This window comes from Onychostruthus taczanowskii, unplaced genomic scaffold (genome assembly GCF_017590055.1).
Source record: "Onychostruthus taczanowskii isolate IOZ18803 unplaced genomic scaffold, ASM1759005v1 scaffold174, whole genome shotgun sequence".
Classification (NCBI taxonomy): domain Eukaryota; kingdom Metazoa; phylum Chordata; class Aves; order Passeriformes; family Passeridae; genus Onychostruthus; species Onychostruthus taczanowskii.
The window spans coordinates 380,713-408,710 of NW_024498951.1; the positions used below are offsets into that span (position 1 = coordinate 380,713).

At 41.3% G+C, this 27,998-nt stretch overlaps 1 protein-coding gene across 1 annotated transcript in view; it reads right to left on the reverse strand.

Moving 5' to 3' along the window:
* Window positions 1-292: 292 nt before the first annotated feature.
* SVEP1 (sushi, von Willebrand factor type A, EGF and pentraxin domain containing 1) overlaps window positions 293-27,998 on the reverse strand; it is a 118,410-nt gene continuing 90,704 nt past the window's right edge. The window contains exons 38-50 of the mRNA XM_041400177.1: window positions 25,051-27,830; window positions 23,653-23,878; window positions 22,405-22,560; window positions 20,499-20,562; window positions 19,637-19,810; window positions 18,506-18,679; window positions 17,910-18,083; window positions 16,379-16,555; window positions 14,862-15,032; window positions 9,917-10,012; window positions 7,111-7,206; window positions 4,404-4,497; window positions 293-2,806 (exon numbers count right to left, since the gene is read on the reverse strand). Coding sequence (XP_041256111.1) covers window positions 2,776-2,806; window positions 4,404-4,497; window positions 7,111-7,206; window positions 9,917-10,012; window positions 14,862-15,032; window positions 16,379-16,555; window positions 17,910-18,083; window positions 18,506-18,679; window positions 19,637-19,810; window positions 20,499-20,562; window positions 22,405-22,560; window positions 23,653-23,878; window positions 25,051-27,830 — 4,413 coding nt within the window. The 3' untranslated portion in view covers window positions 293-2,775. The remainder of the gene's footprint in view (window positions 2,807-4,403; window positions 4,498-7,110; window positions 7,207-9,916; window positions 10,013-14,861; window positions 15,033-16,378; window positions 16,556-17,909; window positions 18,084-18,505; window positions 18,680-19,636; window positions 19,811-20,498; window positions 20,563-22,404; window positions 22,561-23,652; window positions 23,879-25,050; window positions 27,831-27,998) is intronic.

Genomic DNA, 27,998 nt, shown 5'->3' on the forward strand with positions numbered 1-27,998 from the left:
AAGCAGGTTTTGATCTATCTCTTCATGACAGTGGTAAATTTGGCCTTTACAGGTTTAAAAATATGCCCTTAGCAGAAGAAAGAATTTGAAAAATGAGGTGCTAACTGCATTTTTATCTGCATATCAAATCTGGACTAAGCCAACACAACCTCTTAAGTTTGCTGGCAATTGTTTTGTCTTTTTGCTTGAATGGAGGTCTATTTTTGTAGTCATTGCCATCAGATCCTAAAGATTAATAGATTAATATAATTGTAGTGAGGGTTTACAAAAGGAATACCACGTTGCCTCTATGTAGGTACTAAACAGGGTGCAACTTTATTTACAGTGTAAAGTGCATCACATGGAAGTCGTTTAAAACACACAACAAGCAGTGACATAAATGACAATACAGTACTGGGTAGGGAGGGGAAAATATTCCAGCAAGTATCAAAACATCATCAATAGCACTAATATGACAGCCTCTAGTTTCAGCTATTCTGTCCTAACACCACACCTCCTTACAAAACGTGTTCACTGGGTTGATCTCAGGACTCATGTACAACTCACTAGTGTGAAGCTGCGGTGCTAAAAGCTATTCTCCAGCTCTAAATTGTCCAGCAATGTCCTGCCAGATCTAAGCACTCTCCTCACCGCTGCTGTTCTGCTCTGGAGATGACAGGACAGAGTCAGAGAACACACCAGAGAAGCACACTGGGAAAGGGACAAAAACATGAGAATGACATATAAATAAAGATCTGCTTTTCTCACGCATGCACTCTTTCCCTTGAGAAGTCCTGTGCTGCTCACTGCAGCTTCCCTTCATTTGCTGTTAAGGCAGCAAGGAAGTCAAGGAACAAAGTGCCTACAAATGGTGGTGACTGTGTTGAAATGTGGACATTACTTACTGAACACTAACTTCAGTCAAAGCTGTAAACGCCGATGGCTGTGGAGCTGGGAGACAGAAGATTTTTGCTACATGCTAGCAGTGTCCATTAGAAAAAGAAGGTTGTGGGAGCTAAAACCACAACTCTTCAGCTGGCTGCAGCTCCCACTGGGAAGGAATCTACATTCACATTAATCTGATCCCCTAATGACTCCTATTCTTTACTATCTGTTTTTCTTTTAATTGGCTGAAAGCTCCTAATGGCTGACAATTTTGCTTGTTTCTTTCTTCCCCATTTCTGGTCTTGGGCTAACAGCCATCAGTTATGTGTCAGTATTTACTAGAGCCCTGTTACTGTAACTGAGCTCATTTTGGTGTCCTATCACTTTCCTGTATCAGGGTTCATGCATAAAAGGAAGGTACATCCATAAAGTGGGGTGGGGCAGTTGTGCACGCTCTTCATCTGGAGGGTAACTAAGCAGGAATAGGAAGCTACAGAAGGTAAAATTTATTTATCTTTTTCTTTCCCAATGATAACTGCAAATTACACGTTTCTGTTATTATTGGGAAAAATGGAGCTTCTGATCAATGACTCTTGCTCTGACTCTAAGATGTTTTTTCATAGATCAGACTTTTTGCTACCTGATAACAGTTACCAAACATGACTTTGAAAGATGCATGTGATTTCTGTCTTGTAATTCCACCACCCCACGTAATCATAAATTTTAACATTTCAGTTCATCAGAGCATGACTTAATGGTGGCACTCATGTGTGTGTTTTCTTCAGACACAGTGGGATCACCAGTCTGAGAATGAGAAATTTGATAACATGTATGCTCTCAGTATTTCTCAGTCAGCTGAGCATTTCTGCCTGTGTGTGTTCTCAAGAGAGGCCTTTCCAATTTTTTGAGAATTCTGCACAACAAAGCCGCAACATTTTGGCAAGCAGATAGCAAACTTTCACCTGTAAACCTAGCTGGTGCCTTCTCTCTCCATCTCAGGGGCCATCAGATATTGGGATTCAATCCTAAAATATCAAAACCATTCACGTAGCAGATACCTGTGAAGAGATGTACTTCATTCATATAGGAAAGGGATGGTGGTTACAGGCAGGTTGTGAGACCCATGGCAACTGGAAAGTGTAAATTTCAGAGATTCATCTGCCTCCTACTGCTGGATCCTGGATTATTCAGCTTAGAGCTACACCTGAATGGCCTGTAGGTCAGAAAGCTTTGAAGGCTCTTGTTGGCTACACTTGATCCATTCTTCTCTGAATGAGATGATGTTCCCTCCTCTCTTTTACTAAGAAATCTCACGTAAAACTCATGCTGATGCCTCCCATTAAGTCACTCTCCAATGAAGTTAATGTCACATAACTACACTACAGAATCTTATGCTCACCAGAAACTGTGGTTACAACACAGACATGCAGTTATAATTTTTATCAACTGAAGTTCCAAGACAAGGCCCAATGCAGAGTTTAGTGCCTCATTCAGCCTTCTGTAACACACTTTACTGTTGAGTTGCTGGACAGTAGTATGCTTTGCCACATTCTGTTTAATGATGGCTGGCAGAATAGTATAGTTTAATTAGCTTACTTAACGTAAGAAATGGGAGGGACTTCACTTTAAACAACCACTTCCTCAGTGGATTGTAGGAATCTTTACATTTGTATGTGTATGTGTGTATGACACCTGTGTAGCAGCATATATTTGATAATACTTTTATAAATGAAAAATACAGAGGATTTCTTTAAAAATTGAAAGATGTATCACAAAATAAAATACAAAACAAGGGAGCTGGGGAGGGGTGGGGGAAGGGAAAAAATGGATTTGATTTACAATGCATTAGAATCCAAGCCCTGGTGCCTAGGCTGAAGAAAGATATCTGAATGTAGAATTGCTGCTCTGATGTTAAAAGGGATAGAATCCAGCCTTCCGTTTCCTGCATCAAAAAACCCAAACAAAAAAAAAATTAGTGTTGTGTTGAACATATCAAATGATCAACAGTGAGGCACAAGAGGATGGTGTCTGAAAGTATACCAAGGATTAGAATGCCACAGCTCAAAGGCAGAGGCGGAGAGTGGCCATGGGAAATAGAAATGTCTGACATTTAATTTAAGTCATGGCTCATCACAGAGTAGTTTGGCACTAGTCTTATTCTGAATGCTGATAAAAACTTTGGGACCTTTCAGCTTCCCCTTATAAATCCACACCTTGTTAACCTGCAGCAGGGAATCTCTGCTATCATGTTATTTGCCTGTATTGTTCAGAATTCCCAGAAAGGTATCATATTCCATAAAGAGCCACAAGTAACTGAGGCCAAAACTTAACAAAATATGAAACAGATCTCAGAGCTTGTTTCTGTCTTCAGTTCACCCACCCAGTTATATTAGGGAAATGTCCTCTCAAACAGCTCTGGAAGGGATGAGCTGCTAGACCTCAATCCTGAAGGGCTAATGACCTACCTTCTGTTTTCTCTTGCACAGAGCTATGGACGTGGACAAAAAAACCCAACAAAAGAAGCCAGGGAATAGCCTGACACTGCTTTGTCTCTCATGAGATAAACTCCACTATTTTTGGCTATTTTGTCTGCTGCATTTGGGCTTCTCTGCTTCATGTCCTAAATGGAAATACTACCAGACTTCAGTGTATACCTTTCAGTCTAAAGCTGAAAGATACTGTTTGTTTGCAATACATTTAAGTTGCTTCACTAAGGCACATATAATCACAGCTGACAAATGAACACTATTTGTTCTGGACAATGTGATTTCTCAGTCAAGCATCTCTTCTATAGCTTTAAGATAAACTGTCTATCAGAGAGATAGGAAGGAATGTCTGTCACTATCTGCCCAGAAAGATGAACAGAAAAAATTACAATGCCACAGGCTTCATCTGTTCCCTGCAGAAAAATATTAATATTCATCTGGTTCTGTTTAGCTCTCCAGGATAATGACCACTGTGTTCAGCAAGAGCCCATGTGAGTGGAGGTATACACATTTTTTGCTGTCATGGCCCTAGAGCTGCCAGGAGATTTGAACTTGGACATGCCTCAGAGGCACCTTGTTGTACTCTTTAAATGATTACATCACTCAGTGCTGGGTGTAAGATGACTTATTATTTATGACAAATGTTGCATGACCCCAGTCTTGGACATGGACCTAGCTGAGGTATATACAATTCAAAATGAACACTAGTAAAGAGTAAGCCACCAAAATTTCCCTAAGAATATTCTGTATTACATGTCAAAACCCCACTTCCATTTACATAATGAAAAAATCAGTCTAAACATTGCGGGTTTGCCTGTCTGTTTACATGTAAAGATACAATTTTCTGAGTTTTCTACAAGTTTGGCAATCATTTTGCAGAGTACCCTCTAAGGTCTTTCCATATTGTTCATAAAACTTGAGGCATCTAAAGGTTACTGATTTACAGAATCTAGAGATGCTCAAAATGTTAAAATTATTTGCTCATTCCTCAGATTTAGAGTTCAAAAGGGTGTGACTCAGCCTAGCCCTGGCACGGTGCTCAGTGACACTTACCTAGAGCAGTCAGGTCCAGTCCAGGAAGAGGGACAGTAGCACCGATTTGGTCGTATGCACCTCCCACCATTTAAGCAAGGCAACTGGCAAACAGCTGCACACAAACACACACAAATTTGCATTAATGAGCACATCCACAACAAGCTGATTTAGTAGCAGGACACTGAAAATCCATCCTGCCTTTTTCTGTTAAGAATGGGAAGGGCAGCCTGAGAAGCATACGTCTGCTAAGTGCGATTTGACTCCCTCTAGCACTTTTGCTGTCTGATGCATTGTATGAGCTGCCTGAAACAGCCAGTGTGTAATTTTACATTGCCTTAAAGATCCTGTTGTTCTTTGATTCCAATTAAGACAACAAAGGAATGCAAGCAGAAGTAGGAGCAAGAATTAGAAGAATCATGAGATGAACAGGAGAACAGGAATAAAATGTAGACTTTTTTTTTTAAAGGAATGTGACAGCTTAACACTAGCCAGGACAAGCAGACACCAGACATGGGAAAAAAATATAGAAAGAGACAGCATAAGCAGAGGAAGCTGAAGGTCAGAAAGCCATGTGCAGATCAGTAGCAAGCAAGGAGTAAGACTTCACAGAATGGCACCTGTATGAAGACAAGGAAAGGAAGCAGAGAATGACAGTAAGATCCTGAAAGACACTGGATCTTAGGGGTCTAAGAGGTGGGACTAGGTGCAACAGGGCATTAGAGAAAAACTCTCATCTGCCTTACAGGTCATGCTGAGCCTGGTTGAACATGCTTTAGTGTGACAGTCTAACCCAAGGGTATCATGCCAAAAAAAAGTCAAAGTTTTAAGTCTTCCTATCAATTTTGAGATTGAAAGGTAAACCACACAATTTATAGAACAATTTAGATATACACTTAATGAGATCCTTCAAACACAGACATTCATATTGCGGGAAAGATGTGAATACTTTAAAGCAGATAATGCCATGTGTAGAGGACTGACCTAAAATACTAGTGAGGACGAAGTCTAGGTAATATTTTTGCAAGGAATATGCATCAGGAAGTGCTGATTATTATGGAATTACAGGAAATGGAAATGAGTAGTCACAGGAATGCAAAAAACCTACTCCAGTTCCTCTGGCCAAACAAGGACAAACAATGGCAGAAGGCTATAGTGATAGGCCATCCATATACAATTAAGTGCACCAAGTACATAATGTTGAAAATTACTTCTGATTTGGAATGCATATGACCAAAACAGCTTTAGCTGTCACTGAAGTATTTCTCTATCACAGCAAAATGTCAATATCAGTAGCTGAAACAACAAGTGATTAAAAAACTTTATGAGAGGTGTTTATGATGCAGATGCAGTTGTTCACTATAATTTTTCCTTTAGCTCCTGAAAAGCAAGTCAAGCCTGTACAGATTTGAATGGCTGGCCAAAAAGCCAAGAAGCCATCTGTCCTCCTCAAACACCTATTATAGCTGCAAAGCTTGTGAAATATGAGAGGAAATGATGCATTATGTGTTAGGCAAGAGTCCCTTCAAAAGACAATAGTTCAGAGTTAAAATGTTCTCTCTGGTATTTCAATTTTCTGCAGAAGGATTTGGTTTGCAGTGTAACGCATAGCTTATCCCCCAGATTCACTATTCTTATCAGTTAAACAAATACTATGAACATTCATTAACAAAGGCATGGACTCCTTCCCAGCTCTCCCCATCAGCCACTTCATAGTCTTGCAGGAAGGCAAAACTGGGCTTTCATGTTAAGTCCCTATTAAAAATCAGTTAAGGTGCACCTGGACAATAAAAATACAGTGAAGAAACTGAAATATATGTTTAAAAATAGCTAATATTTGTACTTGTTTAAGATTGAACAATGACTGAAAGACGTTTCAGTAATCAGTCAGTTGCTGAGTTTTACTGTCTTTTTACAGGGAAAAGTCTTCCAAAACCTGGTGTTCATTCAGTCTTCATAGTCAGAAGTCAGAACCCCATATTCTAAACTCATATTCAAATATTTTCCATGACTGCAGCCAACCTCATCTCACACAAACGGACTGGTTAGACCACAAACCTGGACACTAGAATCACTCCCATCCTAGCCCACCTTATTTTGTGTGGTCCATGACCTTCACCTTTGGTTAGGTGCAAGTAAGAGATTTAGTAAAAAGAAGTGCACATTGAATTTGCTCAAAGAACTTGGATGATAGCTAATGTAAGGTACCCATGTATGATGTATCTATTGGACTCAATCACCCTTAAATCCTTTCTTTGGTGTACTCTCTGTCCTGATTTAGTACCCAGGCAATTAGTGGGCATCCACCAAACCAGACAGCTATGTGAAGAAAAACCTCTACAATACCCGCAGCTTGTTTGTGAATTTAATGATGACCTGAATTTTCTTAATGAAAATGAAAATCATGCACCTGGAATTGAGAAAAATAGTTTTAATCTTCTCCTTGGAAACCTCTTCTCCTTTGCACTGCTTTTTGCAGAGAGTACTTTTGTGAATACTGTCTGTCCTTTTTGAGAGCAAGCTTTTCTGGGAGTTTTAAAGACTCATCAGGGAGGGACTAGTCTGAAGGTAGTTTACAGCTGGGAACAGCAAATCCTCCAGGAACATTATTGTAGACCTGGGTTTTCCTGTGACAAGCTTAGGAGTTCTATGAGTCCCTAGAGAACTGTGCTAGGTATTGCTAGCAGAGTCCCAGAAATTGAGAAAAAATGCATGTGAGAAGTTTTACCCATATGGCAGCGTGATCCAGTCCATCCGATGGGGCAGTCACATTGGTAAGGGGCCACACAGCGGCCTCCGTTGAGACATGGCAGAATGCATATTGCTAAGGAGAAGAGACCAGAGAAAATAATTATCTCCCATGGAAGCAAAGAATAGAGTGTGCAAGAGAGGAACTTATGTTTTACTAGAAACTCCACTGCCACTTGGAGGGTGTGCATGGAGTATCAGCAGAGCTGAGCAGGACCTACCCACCAGGCATGAGCAGCACATACAGACAGATATGACAAAGAGTAGTGGCAAAGAAATGGATAGGCTGGAGCAATAGCTGGAGTCCTTCAGGTGCTTGTAGGCTCTGTGTTCATGGGAACTGAGCCAGGGCAAAAAACTGGATTGTTCGTGAATTCTCTGGGCTTGCAGATGTAGCATCCAAAACAAGTTAATCTGTGCCCTGCCCATAGAAAAGCACTTTGTCTAGGCTAGTGAAAACATGCTGAGACAGGTGAGACCATAAGCCCCTTGGGAAAGTCAGCTTGGATATAAGGCATTTTGGGTGAAAAAGGCTAAGGCTGGAAGCTCTGGGGAAGAAACAAAACACATACCAAGCAGCTGATGACCTCTGGACAGAGCAACAATCGAGCTACACTGCTCCTGTGAGCACATCTGCAAAACTCCCATGTGTTCATGCTTTAAGTATCTTCACAAAACTATCATCTCCACTATGCTAAGTGAACAAAGCACTTGAGTGTACATGCTCTAAGAAGAGCAAGAGTTGAGCTGGGTCTCAAATTAGGACCCTCAAGTGGCACTTCCAGTAGAGTTTAATACTGGGAGGGTGGATGAGGGCTGCAGAAGACTGAGGTAGGGGTTCTTCCTCTGCACAGCAGAGGTCAAGCTGAGCAGGTGCAGTGAACTTGGATAAGAAAATAATTGTGGACTTCCATGGGCCTCACAGGACTAACCTGTATCACCAGGAAATACTTTTCTATATCATTCAACTTGTAGTACCATGCAAATTTTTTAGAATGGTCAGGACTCTCTCAAGAAGATGAATTCTATATTTTTTGTGAAATGTACTGGGAGCTACAAGGTGACTGAATTCTCTCAGTGGCCTTACTGTGGCCTGATACTGACAGATCAGTGCTCAGTGCTAGCACTCAAAAATTACTTGGGCTTCCAGAATAGGCCCTCAATGTCTAAGACTAAACCTGCTTTTCTGTTCATAGCTGCACCTTGTTTGACAAGCAACGTAAAACTGGTGTTGCACTGACCAATTGTGGGAATTCTTTTTTCCTTTTCTAACTATCTAAACTAAAGTTAAAAAAAAAAAAAGGCAAAAAAGCAAAACAACAACAACAACAAAAAAAAGCTAGTGCCTGTACCTGTATGAAGTGTGACCTGCCTAGTCAGTTGCCAGTCTGAATTGGATGATTACTGAAATGGCTGGGATGATAAATGAAATGGCTGGTTCTGGAGAATGCTTCAAGTGTCATTACTGATGAAACTAATAAACTCAATTGTGGGATACCAAACACAATTCTGTCAGACACAGGGTGCAATCCTCTTCTGCTGAGACTATGAGACTTACAGGGCTAAGTGGCACGTATGGCTGTGGTGATACTGCCAGGCACAGGGACAGAAAAATAGGAGCTTTGTGTATATACCACATAGCTGGAATTTCCATAAATGCAAAAAGACAGAACTTGCTGAACCTCTTGTTCTCATTCTGTATCTACCACTAATTTGTGCCATGTGCAGCTGATACTGTCATAGAGAAGACTTGAAAGCTGCAGAGATAGATTCAGAGGACCATTTTAACACGATACATCTTAAATACTTGAACCATATTCTTTTCCAAGAACTAGATGAGAATGTGCACAATTTTTGTAGGTTTCCATGTATACTCAGAGTCAGGGGCAGTGACCCAGATTCGTGGACAGTGACCCACCCCTGCTGTAGATCTTGGATAAACTAAAGCCTTACAGCAGGGCCACACTGAATACTAAATACTAAATACTAAATAAAGGCACTGCCCTTTTCTATCCACATAGGCCTATGCCTTACTATATGTACAGTAATAAGGTTCCTCATACAGCAGTTATGCCAGCCTGAAAGGGTTAAATCTCCCAAAATCCTTGTGCTAAGACCGCAGTGGAGAGAAACATGGATCCCAATGGATGGGGGATGAGGACTGCCAGCCCCAATTGGGACTGGCATCCCAAGGTCACCCAGGTAATCTGATTTGAGAGTCAGATTTGGCTCTTTTCAGTGAGAGCAGATCCAGCTCTCTAATAATTTGGAGATCCATGACAGGAAAATCCAGTCTAGAATTTGTGAGGCACAAGTACACAGGTCAGGAGGGACAGCATGGAAAATGTGACACATTACATTAATTGAACATTAACTGATGAGGTTCATAACACAGACTAAAACAACAGAAGCCAGGAAACTGATGCAGCCACCAGAAGAACACTCACGTCTCTTCTGTTCTAATCCCTGTTCATTCCCCAAAACTCTCAGGTTAGAAACAGACTTTGGAGAACTGAAACAAGGTGTTCAACCACAGTGAAAGAGCACCCAGAAACAAAATCACATCAATTTAAAAAGTGCTTGTTTTGCTTTGAAGATGTAAGGGAGCAGTTATTATTCTATAAACAAGCCAAGTATATACCTTTCTGTTCCCTTTCATTTGTCAAGCAGAATATATTAATGATTTTTATGGTTTTATCTCTTAGGCCTCTTCTGGTTCACTGCAATAAATTCATCTGTCTTACCTACAACACCCTTAGGATTACAGTTAGGGATGGTGTACGTACGCTCTTCGCAGAGACGGCCCATCCAGCCATCCGGACATGAGCAGGCGTTGGGGCGCTCGCAGATGCCGCCGTTCTGGCATGGGAACCGGCAGACAGCTGGGAACACCAAGATTCCATTACAAACTCTGGACAGTGAGTTAGAAGTCTAGTAACAGCATCTTGCACAGAGCAGAACAAACAAATGCAGTGAAGTTCAGAAATATTGCTTGATTTTGATTTCAAGGGCTACATTGTCTTCTGGCTCTGTGTTTGATTAGGTACTGTACGCAAGAGTATGGGAATCATTAAGATAATAAAAAGATTGTCCACAGAAAGAATGAAAATGTAGACATATTTATAGCTGAATAAATTATTTGGATAGTGTTTCAAGGCTGACACTATTCTTTATCTGATTTTCCCACTAACTTTCATAAAACAAAATTAAAATACCCATACTCTACACCATAAATATCTATTACCCTTCTCACCCCTTCCCCCAGGCCTTCTGAATTGACTCTGGAATAGAATCAAGCTTTCTTCTAACCTTGGTATGAAACACCAAGATAATGCCATCTGGCATAATATACACTGTGTCTAAAGTAAGATTAACTGTGTGATAGAACAGGCAATTTTTACTGCACTATCATCCAGCATAATGAGAAGGGACCAAAAAGGGTGCAGCAGTGGCACAGTAAGTGTTCCTCTCTGGAACTCAAAGTGTGACTACAAACCTCACCTAGCATTCATGTTGACTGTGCTCCTCGGCTTCCATTCCTATTAATAAGCACCTGATCATAAAAGTGAGGAATTTGGACTGGAGTCTATCAAGCTGGGCCAAATGGTGCCTGGGCTGGACAGACTTTGGACTTCTTGCCATTTCTATGATATTGTACCATCTCTTGTCACACACATCCACGGAAACCAGGACTACTTTAGAAAATCAGGTGAAAGCTATACACAAACATGTTATACTTAAAGATCATTGGAGGAAGCTCAATCTTTCTTATGCTGGTGTGCATGTCATACAGAGAAAATGAAAAATTGCAGCTTCAAGACAATACGACAGAACAAATAAGTAATCAGACTGACCGTAATCTCAGGAAACAACCTGAACTCCTAATTGCATCTGAACTGCTATTGTTAATTAGTTATTAGGTGGGCAAAATATGCATTTAAGCTTTGAGTGTTTGTTAGCATTAAATACAAACAGTGGATTGGCACACTGAAACACTGTTCAGACCTGAAATCCCCATTGGAAAGAATAAAAATCTTTCCCTCAGAGAGATAAACTTGAGTCACTCCTGGAGCTAAGCCATGCCAAAATGCAAGCTACAGCTTGGAGTCTGTTGAAATGAGGCCAAAGCTCTGCCATGTTATTTTTCAATCTGAAGAGCCTTCCCATCAAGTGTCAGCTGATAACGAGAATGGGACAAGGCCTCTGAAAGATTAACATAATTTGCAATATTTTAACAGTGATTTTGTAAATTTTGGTTGTAAAAACATCTATTACTACACAGACAGCTTGTCTACGGGTGTTGACTAAAGCAGAATAGTGTGCCAAACAGGTTTCTTTTCTGCAGTGGAAGATCCATTTAAAGCTTTGTGTGATCTACACCACTTAAACAACACTCCACTAATGTATAATGGGATGTGAGATAAAAGATTAATGTATAAATGATATCCTATATTAAATTCAAATCCCATGAAATAAGATCTCTGAAATGTATTTTTCCTCTCTGTCAATGTAGAAGATGCAGGTATTTCACGAGTAACAAAAATTGCTTTGGATGGTAACTCCATGCTACTCAGCAATCAGATATCAGGTAGAGACAGGTTTTCCTGGGTTTCTGCCCAGGTCCTGGTTGTGAAACTGAGTCAATCTATCATCCCTAGGTGTGCACTTGTTATACATCAATTTAGGCAAGCAAAGACTACTTGTCTGTAGCTGTGTGGATTATTCTTATCAACAGACAAGACTAGAAAAATGATTGGTACTGGATGTTGAGATTTTTTTTTTTTTTTTGTGTGTTGTAAAAGCAAGCAAATGCAGTCCTGATGTGCTCGGGAGAGAACAGAAATGATCAACTGTGACTTTAGTTAATGGTAGCAAATCTCACATCCACGGTATCAATCTGTTGACATCTCCTTGTAATTTTATCTACACAGGACACAAAAGCATTACACTACTGCAAGTCAAACATGTCAGAAGAAAAGAAATAAATTCTGTTATCTGTTTTCAGTTTAGCAAAATGCTTCCTTGTAGTTGCAAGTGAACAATTTCTTCAGGCCCTCCCTTCCATGTTGTAATGTACTTATTTGCTGATGGAGTACAAACTTTCTTGTTGACAGCTCCACATGGACAACTCACTCATTCAGAGTCAGCAAGATGTGAAGAGAGCAAACAGACAAGAGTTTTAGAGCACTTCAGAAAGAAGAGTCAGGTAAGCTGTGTGCATCTGTGCAGCCTAACGAGTCCTGCAGATATTTACAATCAGCAGATCCAGGCTAATACTTCTCACCCCTGAAACTCAGATCAGAATCTGGCCAGCAACCTCTAACCAGTGGTGATTCAGGCAAGTGCAGCTGTGGTGAGAGCACTTCCAAAGTCTGCTTTTTAATTATAATATTTACATTAACAAACCTGTTCAACTGGGACAGAACTTTTCAAGCAGGCTTGGAACACATGAATAATCAACTCATACAGCCATAAACAAAAAATGCAGCATGAGTCATTACAAAGAGTGCTTTCATGTAGTTTCTGATGTAGACCACAAAGGCTTGGGTCCTGTAGGACTTTTGTTAGGAAAATCACTCACATGAATTATAATGCAGTTTTGAAAGATCACTTTGACATGTGTCATGAAAATGCAGGACAGCCCTCTCAGAAACATCTTTAGTTCTTTTAAAGTCCCCTTTTAGAAAAGAGGAGGGAAATTGTTATTCCCCTCCCTTAATACACATATTATTCTGCTTTGTTTTCCACCTTCATCATGTGTCCACTTCTTCACTGCATTTTTTGGAAATAATTTTCCCTAATACTTATTCCTCTGAACAGTCCCAGTAGATATTGCAGTGTTGCAAACAGAATGTTTGACAGTGCTTTGCAGATCAGCCCTTCTTGGTTTCTGGTGACCAGTGGCATGAACCTATCTTAGCAGACAATTGCATCCCTTGGCATAAAGGAGTTCCTTGTAACTAATAAATATTAAATAAGAACAAAATGGTGATATTAAAAGGACAGTTGAACAATCCAAAATGCTACAATTGCAACAGATAATATCAAAATAATTTTGCTACTGAATTCTAGCTTAGGTGAAATAGCTATTATGCAGAGATCCCTTGAATTCTGTAGCCATCACAGTTTAAAAATACAAACTTTTTAGAAACAGCCTGGTGCTTTGTGAGTGCCAATTTCCAACAGGACTTTTGGATACATCATGACAACTGATGTAACTCAGTTGTTTTTCCTTCAAATCTTCTCTACTTGGCTGCTTGATGGGTAATTGCTCACGCCAAGCTACAGTCACAAACCCAAGACAAAACTGTTTCTCAGGAGAAGCTACTCTATTCCTGAAATATTCAGGAGCTGCAAGGCCCCTTCTTTGGCTCTAATTTTCCTCAAAATGCTCTACTGATCCACGATTTTTAGGCAAGACATTATAACTATCACATGCAGGAATTTAGGTGAGTGTCTAATTTCATAGAGAAGGGCAACTCAACTTGTTTAGGTGTCAGTATTCATAATACTTTGCTGTCAGAATTCATATAAAAAAAACTGATGAGGGGTCCATGATTTGCCAGGCTTAGTACAGTATAGAATTCTTTACCTCCAAATGGCTCCTGAGCCATTCTGAGGAAGGAAGAACTGTTGCTTGTATTTTGACACGGGGAGCTGAGACTTGCAGGAGAGGCTGACCTGACAATTCTGACTCCAATGCTCCCAGGTGAGTGTCCTCGAACTTTTTTTCTTCTGTGTGAAGAGGAATGGGGCTGCTCGTGACTGGCCACTGCTGTGTTGTAAGGTTTTTTGCTTTCTAAACAGAATACCTAAAGCTCAATTTGTCATGGTGGCTGTTCCACAGTCTGAAATAAGACTTCAGGGTGCAGCTAACTCCTTGCTTCCAGCTACCCAGCAGCAGAGGCCAAGCCAAGCTTCTGGCATGGAAATGGGAGATGACAAGATCTCTTTCACCAAAGCCCTATGACACTGAACTCTTTTGCTGTGCCTCATCCATGACTTAGTTAGTATTTGAATATGCTTATATATGTTTTTTATTGTTGACTTTATTTTCTCTTCAGTTTTCTGTTTCCCACATTTTCTGTTCAAAACTTTTTATTTATTTGAATGTTCTAAATGGAAGAGTTAACTCTTGGCTTTAAAAAAGTGAATGTTTTAGCTCAATAAACCAAGAAATAACAAATACCTGCTGATATGCCAAGTTTAGAAAGCCTGGTATATTGTTAAATCTATGAATTTTCTAGAGTGCTCACTGTGCATTATTTAGTGAGCTATATCAATCTACCTCTTACTGCAAATTGAATTTCAGGAGCTGCCACACTTTAAACATAGTGAGGGACTAAGAATCCATTTGTTCTATTTTGGTTTCTGCAGTGTTCAGTTTTTGACTGTGAAAAACTGACTGGCAATGCTTATCTGAAACAGGTCAGCTTGTCAGGAAGATGACTAGTTCTGTCACTTTTTGCAAAAGATGTCAGGAGAAAAGATCCTAGGTGTCAGATACAACACTGTAGCAAAACAAACTAGCTAGGACTGAAGAAAAAAAAATTATGGAAGCCTTCTCTTTAAACTGGAAATAAATCAATAACCTGGAATTAAATGCCCTGAGTGAAACTGTGACTGCACTAAAACTATCAAAAATTTCACTTTCGTTTTTATTGTACCTAGGATGACAAGTCTGTGTTTATGGCAAGTTAAGCTATCATTCTGTTAGTAAAAAATACTTACCTTTGCAGGTAGGTGGTGTTGTCCACGTTCCATTTTCCAAGCAAATACTCCGCAGGGGCCCCTCCAGCATGTACCCACTGTAGCATGAATAGGTGATCATGTCTCCATACTGATAGAAGTTACCACGAATCAGAGCATTCTCTACATGAGCTGGAGGACCGCAAGATATTTCTAAACAAAAGAAACCATCCAGATGTTGGTGAGCTGCAGAGCCTACATGACACAGGTTTTAACCTGGGAGACAATGCTGTTGGGGAGAGACGTCACAGACACATTTCTGGTGGTAAATCAGCAACGGAGTCCAAGGATCTGGAGAAACTTAAGAAGTGGGCTCATGAAAATCCCATGATGTTGAAAAAGTCCAAGTGCAAAGTGCTGCACTCAGGTCAGGGCAATACCAAATGTGAGTACAGACTGGGAGAAGAAGTCACTGAGAGCAACCCTGAGAAGGGCTTGGGGGTTCTTTATGGTGAGAGGCTGGACATGAGCCAACAGCTGCATTTTTGGATGCAGCCCCAAAAGCCACTGGTATCCTGGGCTGCATCAAAAGAAGTGTGACCAGCAGGGTGAGAGAGTGGATTATCTCACTCTATTCTGTCCTTGTGAGACCCCATCTAGAGTGCTGCATCCACCTCTGGGGTCGTCAGTACAAGAAAAAGTGGGTCCAGAGAAGGGACACAAAAATGATCAAAGGGATGGAGCATCTCTCCTACCCAGAAAGGTAAAGAGAGCTGGGATTATTCAGCATGGATCCAGGAAAAGGCTTCAGGGAGACCTCATTTCAGCTTTCTTGTTTCTTAAAGGGTCTTATTATGAGGAGGTAGTATTTATATGGGAAGATAGAGGCACAACAAAAGGCGATGGTTTTAAACTGAAAGCAGCATGTTTAGTTGAGATATTAGAAAGAAATTCTTTACCCAGACAGTGATGAGGTGCTGGAACAGGTTGCCCAAGGAAGCTGTGGATGCCCCACACCTCTAAGCGCTCAAGGCCAGGTTGGGTGGGACCAGAGCAAACTGATTTAGTGAATGGCATCCCTACCCATACCAGAGGGGCTGGAACTACATGATCTTAAATGTCCTTTCCAACCCAAGCGATTCTGTGATCCAGGAGTCTAAGCAGTACTGCTTGCAAGAAATCAAAAGGCTTTCCAACATGCTTGCAAAAGGACACTGCCTTCTGTCAGTATTAATAAATACAACAAAAGGCAGCACCTCTTTCTGCAACTCTTGTCTCATCATCCATGATCTCATGGGAATCATTCTTAGGGTATTTAGGGCATTCAACAAACAACCCAGCTCCAGGACTTGCAAAAGGTAAATTAAGAATACATTTACAGAAGGGTCTAGTAAATAGTAGGATGAATACTGTTGAAGTACCAACCCACATAGATGTATTCTGAGTCCTTTTAAAGGAACAACTCTGTTAGAAAGAAAGGAGACACAGCTCTTCTCTAGAGCTTCTTAGAGCCCTCTGGAAGATACCAATCCCTGTGGAATGTTGTGTCTTGTACTTACTTTCACACCTAGCTGTGGCTGGAGTCCAGGTCTCATCAGCATTGCAAGTGATCACAGACTGTCCTTTCAGCTGGTAGCCTTCCCTGCACCTGATGGATACATTTTGGCCAACATGAAAATCCACCTCGGACAGAAGGGCATTCTCTGGGATTATGAAAGGCACAGGACAAGGGTTTGCTGTTCAAAATAAGGGTGTGAGGGGAAAGAAGGGAAGAAAAAGAGATGGAAGGAAGAGAGACCACTTTAGAATAGTTTCTGCAAATTTCAAATCCAAAGCACATGAGAAGCAATACAAATGGATGCTGTATGTGAGCCCAATTTGTAATTTGATTTGAAATTATGATATTTGGGTTATAAAGTAATAATTAAAAAATCTAACTCACTGCTGTTTAATTAGAAATTAAAGAATTTCTAATTCACTGGGTCATAACATAATAATTAAAAATTTTCTAATTCACTGCTGTCACATCCTCGGTTGATGCCAGGAGAGGGCATACTAAGGATTTAAGTGAGAAATATCCTACTTGTTACTGTGAAACCATTCTCTCTTTTCCTTCTTGTTTAACATAACCTTTCTATAAAAGAGAACCAGACCTATCCTACTTCATGTTCGGAGGGGCTGGACCAATAAAGAGCAGCAAAAATTCAGATGTTTGATTAGAGACTTAGAGTTTAGAATCTCTCTAATTTTATTTATTGCTGGCTGTAAACTTGCTGGGCTATTTTTGCATGGTCTGTTGATCTCATCACCAATGTGGAAAATATTGGCTCTATAAAGAGCAGAGATTTATGTCAGTTTTTTGATACTAAAATGAATAAATACTATGTAATACAAAAATTAAATGTCTAAATTAACCATCCTAAGACTACACTAGGTCTTAAAATTAGTTACAGACACATACAGCAACAAGAAAGGCTATTGTGGGTGCGTGGGTACAGTGCACATGTACATAACACACTATTTCACAGAAATGCAGAATTTGTACAGCTATTAAGTCCAACCTGCTTCTCCAAGCAGGGCCAGCTAGGTCAGAAGTTGCTCTGGAACCCAATCAGAAATTTGAGTTAAATTTGAGTAACTCTGTAAATGGAGAGCTCATGTCCTATCTCAGTTTCTGCTCCTCTGTTTGACTCTGTTGATGGTGAAAATTTTCTTCAAAAACTTCATTGGAGCTTCCTTTATTGCAATTAGTATGTATTGCATTTCACTCTACCACTGTGCAACTCTGAGAAGAATCTGGCACTTCTTCCTTTGGACCCTGTCAATATGTCACCTGTGGACAACAGTAAAGTCTCCCTTTTGCCTTCTCCTCCAAACAATTCTCCCAAGTGCTTCTACTATTTGTCAAGTGTTTTACTATAATAACTCCATTTTATGCCATCTTTCCAACTAGAGGGACCTATGCAGAAGACAGCTCTTTCTTTTACTGTCACAAAAATACACTCAGAGAAATTAATGCTTTAACTTGTATCAGTAACTGCCCCTGTTGTTTCTCTGCAAAAACTTTTCCATTACAAAGCAAACACACACGTTTACAGAGAGGCAAGGGATTACTCCATCTTCCATCTCTTGTGCACTCTGCTGCTGATTCTCCTTCCAAGCTGTATCCCCTCTCACAGAGATATGTTACTGTACTGCCAACTGTATTGTTTTCATAAATTGCTTTCCCATTCGGCAAGGAAACTGGAATTTTGCATCTGGTCTCTGCAAAGGAAGGGGTCTTATTAATTCAGCTTGATATTTAGCTCTGGACTTAAATATTTCTTGAATTAATAACACAATATGCTAAAAGTCACCACAGACTTATAAATAATGAAGAACATGGATTCAGTAACCCTGGGAAGGAAATGTAGCCAGCCTGGAAAAGAAGCTCCTCCTAGTGATGGAGAAAAGCCCCAACAAAATGGGGAAGTGAGGGCACATTTATGACTTCAGACTGGGGCCAGTAGGGCAGAAAGATGGAAATCATTCTTTCTCTCCACTGATACATTCTCTAGAAACCCCACATTACAGAATCATTTTTCCAAAGAAACTCAGTCTCTGGATTATATGATGTGCATGCATAAGGGAGGAGCTATTGCTTATCCCAGACTGGAATGTTCCAGGACACAAAACCAAACAGTTACCTTCACACAATGGCAAGGGCTTACTCCAGCTCCCATTGGCAAGACATGTGATATTCTGGGGCCCAACAAGATGGTATCCAGAGCTGCACACAAAGGTTACATTACTTCTGTATGTGCTCCCAGTAGAAATGGCCTCTGCTTTTTCAATGGAGGGATGAAGCCCACAAGTAATTTCTAGGAGAGAAGAAAACTTTTGGGTTTTATACACAATGAAGACTATTCTTTCTATGAGTCACACAACATCTGATAGCTCTGTTCTCACCCTGAATTAATTGAAAGACAGCAAGAAAGAAGCTGTGAACTGTTACATGGAGAACAGTTATACAATTCCTTTCCTGCCCTTTCTCCTGGGGTTCACACTACAGACACTTGAAAGTGTGTTTAAATGTATTTGCTGTTGTTATAAGATATGAGGTATGTTCAAACTAACAGAGGATTCAGAATATTTCTTCTGTGCATGCCTGAGGCTGCATTTTCAGTCCCCTTTGTGGTCCTGCAGTAGAAGATGATCTCAAAATGTGCTCAAGAACAATGGCAGTAGTTAAGAAGAATCTTGACCCCTGTCCCACACTGTGGAGACCAAGCAAATTCATCAAAGGTGAGAGAGAAAAATGCAAGGCATAGAACTATGACATCAGCAAGAAAAGATGGAGAATGTTTTATTGGTAAATACTGTAAATATTTCCATTTTATTTATAAGCTGTATGAAATAAGTCATAAATCCTTCTTCCTAAGCTCCCTCAATTAGTTATTTTCTTGACAGAAAGCCCAGATTTGGTCCTAGGGAGCACAGCTGTGGTATCCAGACATATTGAGTGGCCAGGATATACTTGCTTTGGCATGGCAGGGGTGAATATGTCCAAGGCTCTGCACACCATGATTCAAGGCAAGTCAGATACAGCAGGCCACATTCCTACCCTACTGATGTCAGCACGACTCTTTCTATGTTTATGCCATTTCAATGTGCCAAAAGGAGATTGCTTCTGATCACAGAGGTACTGCTGGCTTTTCTTCTGGGTCCTCCTCTTACAGACCCTTTGCTGGAGGGAAAGATAAGAGAGGAAGCCAGACAAAACACTCTCCTTCTGCCCTAGCTTTCCTGGACATCACATTACTCTGCTTGCTACTTACGCGTGCATGTAGGGGCAGAAGGGCTCCACTTTCTGTCAACGTGGCAAATCCTTCTGCTTGGCCCCTGTAGCTCAAAGCCAGGGTCACAGCTGTAAAAAACTTCACTGCCAAACAGGAACTCCTCTCCCTGAACAGATCCATTTTCTATCATGTCTGGGGGTCCACATGATATTCCTGTAATGTAAGCAATACTTTCCAATCAAACAAAATGTATATGGCTTGTCCTGTTCATAGCTCCTCCACAGGTTTTACTCTGAGAAACAGGAAAGAACTCAGCAGTTGTCTGGTCATTGCCAGGAATTTGCCCCTGAGTAGCAGAGCAGAATCATACTTGGTATGTCCACTTCATGCTAAAAGTAAAAAATCTGTTGTGACTGTGCTGGCAGGAAGCCTCTGGAAACTGTTGTGTCTTTCAGCCAACAGCTGAAGTCCATGTAAACATTTGTGTAAGAACTCCTATTTCAGCACTGCAATCAATGACATCTCAGAGAAGTGAAGTGCCTTTGAGAATGATATCCACAGAGTTACAATGGAGGACGCTAAATACGTGTGACTCCTGGCAACTAACGTGTTCAGAGGTTCTCAGTAACCACAAGAACCCATGACCTCAAAAGTGTCAGAACTATTTAACCTGGAAGCTCTCTGCAGAGGAGCAAGGCAGAAAGGTGTGGTGATTTTCTTCACACTGCTACCTGCACATACCAGCAATTCTGCCCTTCCACGTTATTACCAGTGGTACTCACCAAAAATATTTAGGTAAATGCAAACAGTATGGGTTATAAAGCAAAATGAGTATTAGTGATTTCTGTTGTGTGATATCACCCTTGACCAACATTAAGTGATAGATTGAAGTAGAACATACTTCTGCACACTGGCACAGTGCCACTCCAAAGCTTGTCTTCTTGGCAAGTCCGTTCTGCATCACCCTGTGAAACAATAGAAAATGCTCAAAGAACAACTTTGCTTTAGTTAACTCTTTTCTCCCATCATCTTTAGTATCCAGCAAGGTAAGGAAGCTTTTTCTCCATGTGCCACCCATGTAAAGAGAAATGAAGTGCTACAGCCCAAGTCTACTAGTAGAGTTTATGGCAGAACTTGCTGCAAAATGATGGGTGTTCTTTGTAAACCAAAAGTTTGTGGGGCCAGTTAGTTAGTTCTCTTGTCCTTATATCTCCAGAGTATCATCTTTTTGTCAGTTTTATCATTCTTGTTCCTAGGAATGTGTTGTGATGACAATTTTTCTCCTTTCAGGACTCACTTATAGGAAATTCAACTAGCAATTTTTTCAACAACTGGACAAGCTCGTGTTTGATAAATATGATGTGCTGATTTAACCACATCCCGATCACTCATTCTTAATATTTGCCTATAAATAACATTATTTCTTTCTTACCTACAATTTTATGGACAGCCTAATAGCCCAGGACTTAATTCTTATTTTATTCCAAGACATGGAGGACAATATTTAATTATGTCCCTTGCTGTAATGTACTTTTATTACAAAGCAGACCTATCGATAAAGAGTAGCTGTTTAACATGTTGTTGTACAGCATCACACCCAATGGACTTTGCTTCCCAAAGGAAAAAAGCAGGACTTCTCTTCTACAGCAGGGACACAGTTTGACACTAGGTGGCGAAACTGGATTACGAAGCCTGGAAGAGCTCATTACTGTATAACAACACTGGTTTATTGTTTCCTAGAATTATTTGAAACAGCAACTCTGTCTTTTTGTCTAAATACCAACACGTTCATCCCCAGTGCATATTTGCACTATTTGACAACATAATGAAAATTAAAGTCATTGCCACCTAAGCATTCTCCAAACTCTTATTTTAACTTGACTGAGTGAATTAACTTCTGACTGGGTGATTTTACATGCATGAAGTTCTCAATTAGTCACTGGAGTTACAACAGTACAAAGGAAGTCTATCCTGCACGCTGCTTGGCTCTCACAAAACCAGCATTAAGAGCCAGCCTCTGTCCTGGAGATATCTCACCACCTCGTGTCTCACTCATCATCTGGGAACAGTGGAGAGAGATCATGCTGTGCCTCAGCAACCTACTGTCATTTTTGTATTCACTGCAGCTTTTGAAAACTCCCCTGAGGCAGCTCCGAACTTGCTAGCCTGAATCCTGATACTGGGAAAGCAATGCTGTTTCAAAGTTCAGGTGGGGGTAAAAGCCATAATAAAAACAATGGACAGGAAAGAACTTTGATTCCTCCTCCATCAGGGAATAAAGCTGCCATTGAACAAAATGGAATACCTTTGATATATCACTTTAATACCATTGAGCAATGTCACAAAACTAAGGGCAGTGGAGTTTATGAGGAACTTTAAGTGTGGAAGGCACAACTCTTGGCACGCCAATATAATGATTGGGACACTACAAAATGGAAAAAAAAAAAGCAGCCTAACTCTGGCTAAGGAACCAGGTCAAGGGAGTGGTACATGAGAAATTAACTCTTCCCTGACTTATGGTCATAAGCATGTGTAATGCTGTATTTGCAGAGGACTTCAGTTAAGAAAACTCAAATACTGCAAGATACCTGCTGGACATATATCTCTGAACAGGATTCTTACATTTGCTTCAACTATACCCTGAAGCCATTCAAAGGCTGCCCCAAACATAGCATGAACTGTTTACAGGCAATAACAAAACCAGCAGACACCCAAAATTTATGGCCTCAAAATCAGTCCACAGCAATCACTCAGAACTGCAAATGAGAACTTAAAGTTTAGAGTGTTGGAGATTTGAACTTGCTTACTTGTAATTCATAGCCAGAGTCACATTTATAAAGAGAAACATCTTTGAAATTGTATTTAGTGCCAACCACAAATCCATGCTCTGGAGACTCTGGAGTTCCACATGACACAGGACTGCAGATGTCATCAGAAAATGGTGGCACCCAAACACCATTTTCCTAAAAAATAAATGTAATTAGAAAGGTAAGAGCACTGCTTTATAAGTCCAATCATATCTAATTGAAAACGAAAAATCATAGTAGGAGCATCCAATTGCTGTGGGTGTACAGATAGAATATTATCAGTTCAATCCTTTATAAAACTTGGTAATCTAAGTAACATTTTTAAGACGTTAACATAAACTAGAGTTATTTTTGGCAGGAACACTTAGCTTGAGATTTAAAAGACAGAAGGAACTAAAAAATAAAACAGGGGAAAAAACCTTGGAAAAGCAAATTCACTGGTGCAAGGTCACCTAATTGCTCAGGGAACACATCAGAAGAATGAAAACCATATCTACCTGATTTCATGTTTTGTATTTCTCTCCTGGCTGAATGTCTAACACCACGATTAAGTGCTGCAGCAGCCTTCTCTAACTTACTAAGGGAAGACTGACATCTGAAGAAACACTTGTCAAGGACAACTACTTCTACAGATATTTGTAACAGCAAAATGAGGGGGAAAACATCTCATAAGAAAGACTTACTCTGCAAACCCACACATGCTCAGCTTTTCTCATACGAGCATACCTAGTGACTTTAAAAGTCTGTTTACAAACTTAAGATGGGGCTGTCCACAGCTAATGTGACAGGAGGTTACCAGTGGAACTGATTAAGATGTTTGTTTTTTAACAGAGGATTCATGTTTCTACAGGTGTACAGTGGATTAAAATGTCTGCTGCCTGTTATTCTGGAGATAAAGCTCTGCATGCAATCCTCAAAATACATTCGAAATCTTGGACATATTTTTTTTAAAATCTCAGACATCATATAATGCCTGGCACGTGATAAAATGAATGCCTTTCTAAAGACAACCTCAGCTTTTGGTGGAAGGAGAAATAAAATATTTTTAGTTTTGAAAGTCTATGCATAGAAAACAAATAATTGTTCTTATTAGGAAACAACTAAACATAATATATTTTGCAGAATATGCTTTGAATTTTTTTGTTGTGTCCAGTTAAGGGCCAAAAGGTAAGGAAGATGTGAGAGGGACTCCTGAATTCAAGAAGGACTTCTGAATTCAATAATAAAACCACGCTAACAAAACTATACCTTGCATGTAGATGTGCTTGCTCCCACCAGAGTGTAGCCTTCTACACATGACAAAGTGATGCTTGTGTTCACAGTGAAGTTGCTCCCAAGTACGATTACATTAGTGATATTTCCTGGAAGGGGACACTTTCTGGGGCAACAGGAAATACTTTGAGGGGACCATTGTCCATCTTCCTGGCAAGTGCATATATCCACTTCTGTCGCCATTGTGTAGCCTTCCAGACATCTGCAACACAGCATGAAGACCTGACCACAGAGACACAGCTAGGAATGACCAATAAATTAAAAAGTCAGGACAGTAATTTTTCAGCATTAGTTGTTAATAAGTACATCTTGAGATTTTTCTATTATTTCAAGGTAAGCCTGTAAGAAGTATGTCTGGACTGAATTAATTCTGTTGCAAGACCTGGAGACTTCAGGGTTCATTTCCAGTTGTTTCATGCTGCTGTAGCATCACAATGGAAAATGAGTTGGTGGCTTTAGTACTCAGAGGGTACTGAAAGTTTTAGTGCAGTTTCTACACTGCCCATCTCTTTGCTAAGAGGGCCTTTGGCGAGGTGAAGAGAGTGTGTGAGCACCAAGCAATTCTAATGATCTCACTTTCTTCCAAGAACAAACCAAGTCTTAGCCTGACCACACCATTTGCTTAGACACTCAAGGCTGACTCAATGGTGCTTTACCAAGAAAACTCAACCGGCTTGCACTAGTGGGTTTACTAGTGGGCAGCAGAAGTACTGCACCTTGTTAAAGTTGCATGGGAATGACTAATACTGCTCAATTCACCCACCTGCCATCTCTGTCCCAGCTCTGTCCCATATCATTACTTGCTTTTAACATAAAAAATACATCCCTCCTTTGACCAAGGCTTTCTTCATCTTGGAGAAAGAGATCTGCCGTGTATACACTTCAGGAAATTAACAAAAAACCCTCAGTTTCTCATATCTGAGAAAGAAGTAACTTGCTCCAGTGCTCCAGAGAGCAGAGTGCTGCAGTGCAGACAATGGGAAAAGAGGGACAACAAGCCTTTTGTATTACAAGAGACCCCTGAAGCAGAAGGAAACCATAAATGCAATGCCAAGAGGAGAGAAGCTGCACACCCTGCTGATTATTGCTGTCACCTGCTAAAAAAACCTATATGTAGTGCTTCAGTAGAGGAGAATAAGAAAGCAAATGGAAATGGGAAATTAAAGTCAGTGGAGGCATCAGACCACTGATGGGTTGAAATGCCTTTCTGGAGTTTTCCTGAGTGGTCCAAATAATATTTTATAAAGTGCAGGGCAATGTGGGCTTTGTCAATCTGAGTATGTAGAAACTTGCACTAACTGAGGGTACATAAACCTTGGGTCTTCATTCCTTCAGACACTTTTAATGAAAACAGAATAGCAGCATCATCCTTACCTGTACTGGACCTTACTTCCATAGGTGTAAGTGTTCCCAAGAACCTCTGCATTTGGGATAGATGGTGGTGGGCCACAGCTTAAGAGCTCACAGCTTGGGTATGGCTTCTTCCACACACCTGTCTCCACACAAGTCACTTCTGGATCTCCCTTCATGACAAAACCTGTCAAGCAGCTATAGATGATTGTGTTCTCATCTTCAGAGCTGCTGCCATTGATAAATGTGTTGGGGATGATGGGTGGAGCACCACAGGAAATCTGTCCGCAGCGAGGAAACCCGGAACTCCATTTGCCAGCTGCCTCACAGGTGACTTCAGGAAGTCCCAGCAGTTTGAAGCCCTCCAAGCATTGAAACCGGACACTTATCCCACAGCTGAAATCTGTACCAAGAACAACTCCATTCTGAATCTGTGGTGTAGGACACAGACAGAGTAGGCAAGACGGAAGGCTCCCACTCCAGGAGCCATTGGACAGGCATTGCCGTAAGGGATTGCCATCCAGCTCATAACCAGGGAAGCACATATAGTGGACAAATTCCCCAAAAGTGAAGGCTGAGCCATTCAGAAAGCCGTGGGAGATGTCTTCAGGGGGTCCACAAATGACTGGTTCACAGTGTGGTGGTTCTGAGTCCCAGGTACCATCGCTCTGACAGGTAAGCGTAGATGCTCCTTGCAGGCTATAACCTTCATTGCAGTGATAGTGCACTTCTTTATTAAAGCTGAAATCTGAGCCAGTAGTTCTCCCATTGGGAAGAGACAGCGGCACAGGGCAGGTAACAGCTTTGCAAACTGGAGTGATTCCACTCCAGCTTCCATTTGCAAGGCAGACTCTACTCTCGTCCCCATCTAACAGGAAACCTTCGTTGCAGCTATACTCTGTATGTCTCTGGAACATGTAGTCCTCTCCAGTTACCTGACCATTCTCCAGAACTGGTGGTGGGCTGCAGGAAACAGGAATGCAGATTGGTTCACTGCCATCCCATTTCTGGCTCTCTTGGCATCTCCTCTCTGCAGGGCCATTTAACTGGTAACCAGGGTCACACTCATAGTAGACAACACTCCCATATGTGTAGTTTTCCCCTTTTATCTTCCCGTTCAAAGGATGGGCGGGTGAATTGCACGTTATTGCTTTGCAGTAAGGAGCAGTGTGACTCCACTCCCGACTTGGCAAACACAGGCGTGTGTCAGAGCCAACCAGTGTGAATCCTGGCCTGCAGGTGTACCTCACTGCACTGCCAAGCCTGTTCTCTGTGACGTGCAAAAGTCCGTTCTCCGGGGCAGATGGCAAGGTGCACTCTATAGAAACACAGGCAGGGGCAGTGCCGTTCCAAGCCCCATCTTCTTGGCAAGCTAGAACAGGGTTTCCCAGCAGCTCGTAGCCAGAGTAACATGTGTATAAAATGATAGTTCCAAAAAAGAAAGTGGTGAGCTGCATTGCACTGTCCTCCTTCAAGGAACTTTTGAAGTCCTTCGTGTTGTCAGCCAGCAACATATGTGAAAGGGAGGGGCTCTCTGTAACAAACTCCTGGTCAGAACGCCTTTCCCCCAGTCTCAGCTGCACGTACTCTCCGAAGTCAATGTGAGGAGGCAGGCCACAGTCTGTTGGAAGGCAGGTTGGCGTAGAGCTAGACCACCCCAATTCTTCACAGGTCTGCATGGCAAGGCCTGACAGCTGGAAGCCTGGCACACAGCTGTAAATCACCATGGCCCCATAGCTATAATCTGCACCCTCCACAAAGCCATTCTCAATGGGTTGAGGGGGCTGGCAATTTATGGCCTTGCAAGAGGGAACCTCTGTACTCCACTTTCCTGTTTCTAGGCATCTCAGTGTTTCCTCCCCTTGGAGCTGAAAACCTCTGTCACAGAAATACCTAACTGTCTGACCATAATGGAAATTTGTGAATGAGTATTTGCCATTGAGAATCTTCTTAGGCCTTGGGCATTGAATAGGTTTGCAAAGTGGCTTTCCTCCAAGCCACTGTCCATCTTCTCCACAGAGGACAGTTGTGTTCCCTAGCAGTTCAAAACCTGGTTTACATGTGTAGAGGGCTGTGCTAAGGAAGGTGAGACCCTGCACATCAACTATGCCATTCTGAATTTCTTCTGGTTGAGGACACTCTACGGGAATACATTCTGGCAAAGGCAAGCTCCATGAGCCATCAGCCTGGCATCTGATGGTGGACTCACCCTTCAGCAAAAACCCATCCACACAGATGTATTTCACAGTGCTGCCAAAATGAAGGGATGAAGTCAAGGGGTCCCCAAAGGGAATATAGGGAGGTGCAGAACATTGTACAACCTTGCAGAAGGGAAAGGAATCATTCCACTGCTGGGAGGGCAAGCATTTCAGTACAGAGGAGCCATGCAAAACATAACCCTCCTTGCAGGAGAACTGTACAACACCGACTTGGTGAGACACTTCTCTCAAGACCAGCTGATTTTCTGCCAGGGGTGGTTCTGGACATTTTGTTGGCACACATTTGGGACTTTGCTTTTTGCTCCATTTCCCAGACTTTTGACATGTCCATGAAACATCTCCAATCAGCTCATAGCCTTCATCACAGAAGAACTCAACTTTGGAGCCCATATCAAAAGTTTCTCCCTTCGAGTAGCCATGCTGGATGGATGGTGGTTTTCCACAGCTGAGGGGAGCACAGTAAGGGGGCGATTCACTGTACCATTGCCGATTTGCTTGGCAGATAAACACTGGGCTCCCGACCATCTGGTAACCAGAGTCGCACTGATAATTTGCCTGATTTTCAAAGAAGTGTCCAGTGGTGTCCTGGAAAACAGTTAAGACAGACATGTCCAAAATGAAGATGCATGATTTGGGCAATAGGAGACTGATTTAATTTCTTACATTCTCCTGGTCTAGCTTCTAGCTGAATCCCTGACAGCAGTAAAGGCTGTCTCAGAAGGAATGAAGGCAAGTAACTGGCACAAAATATCT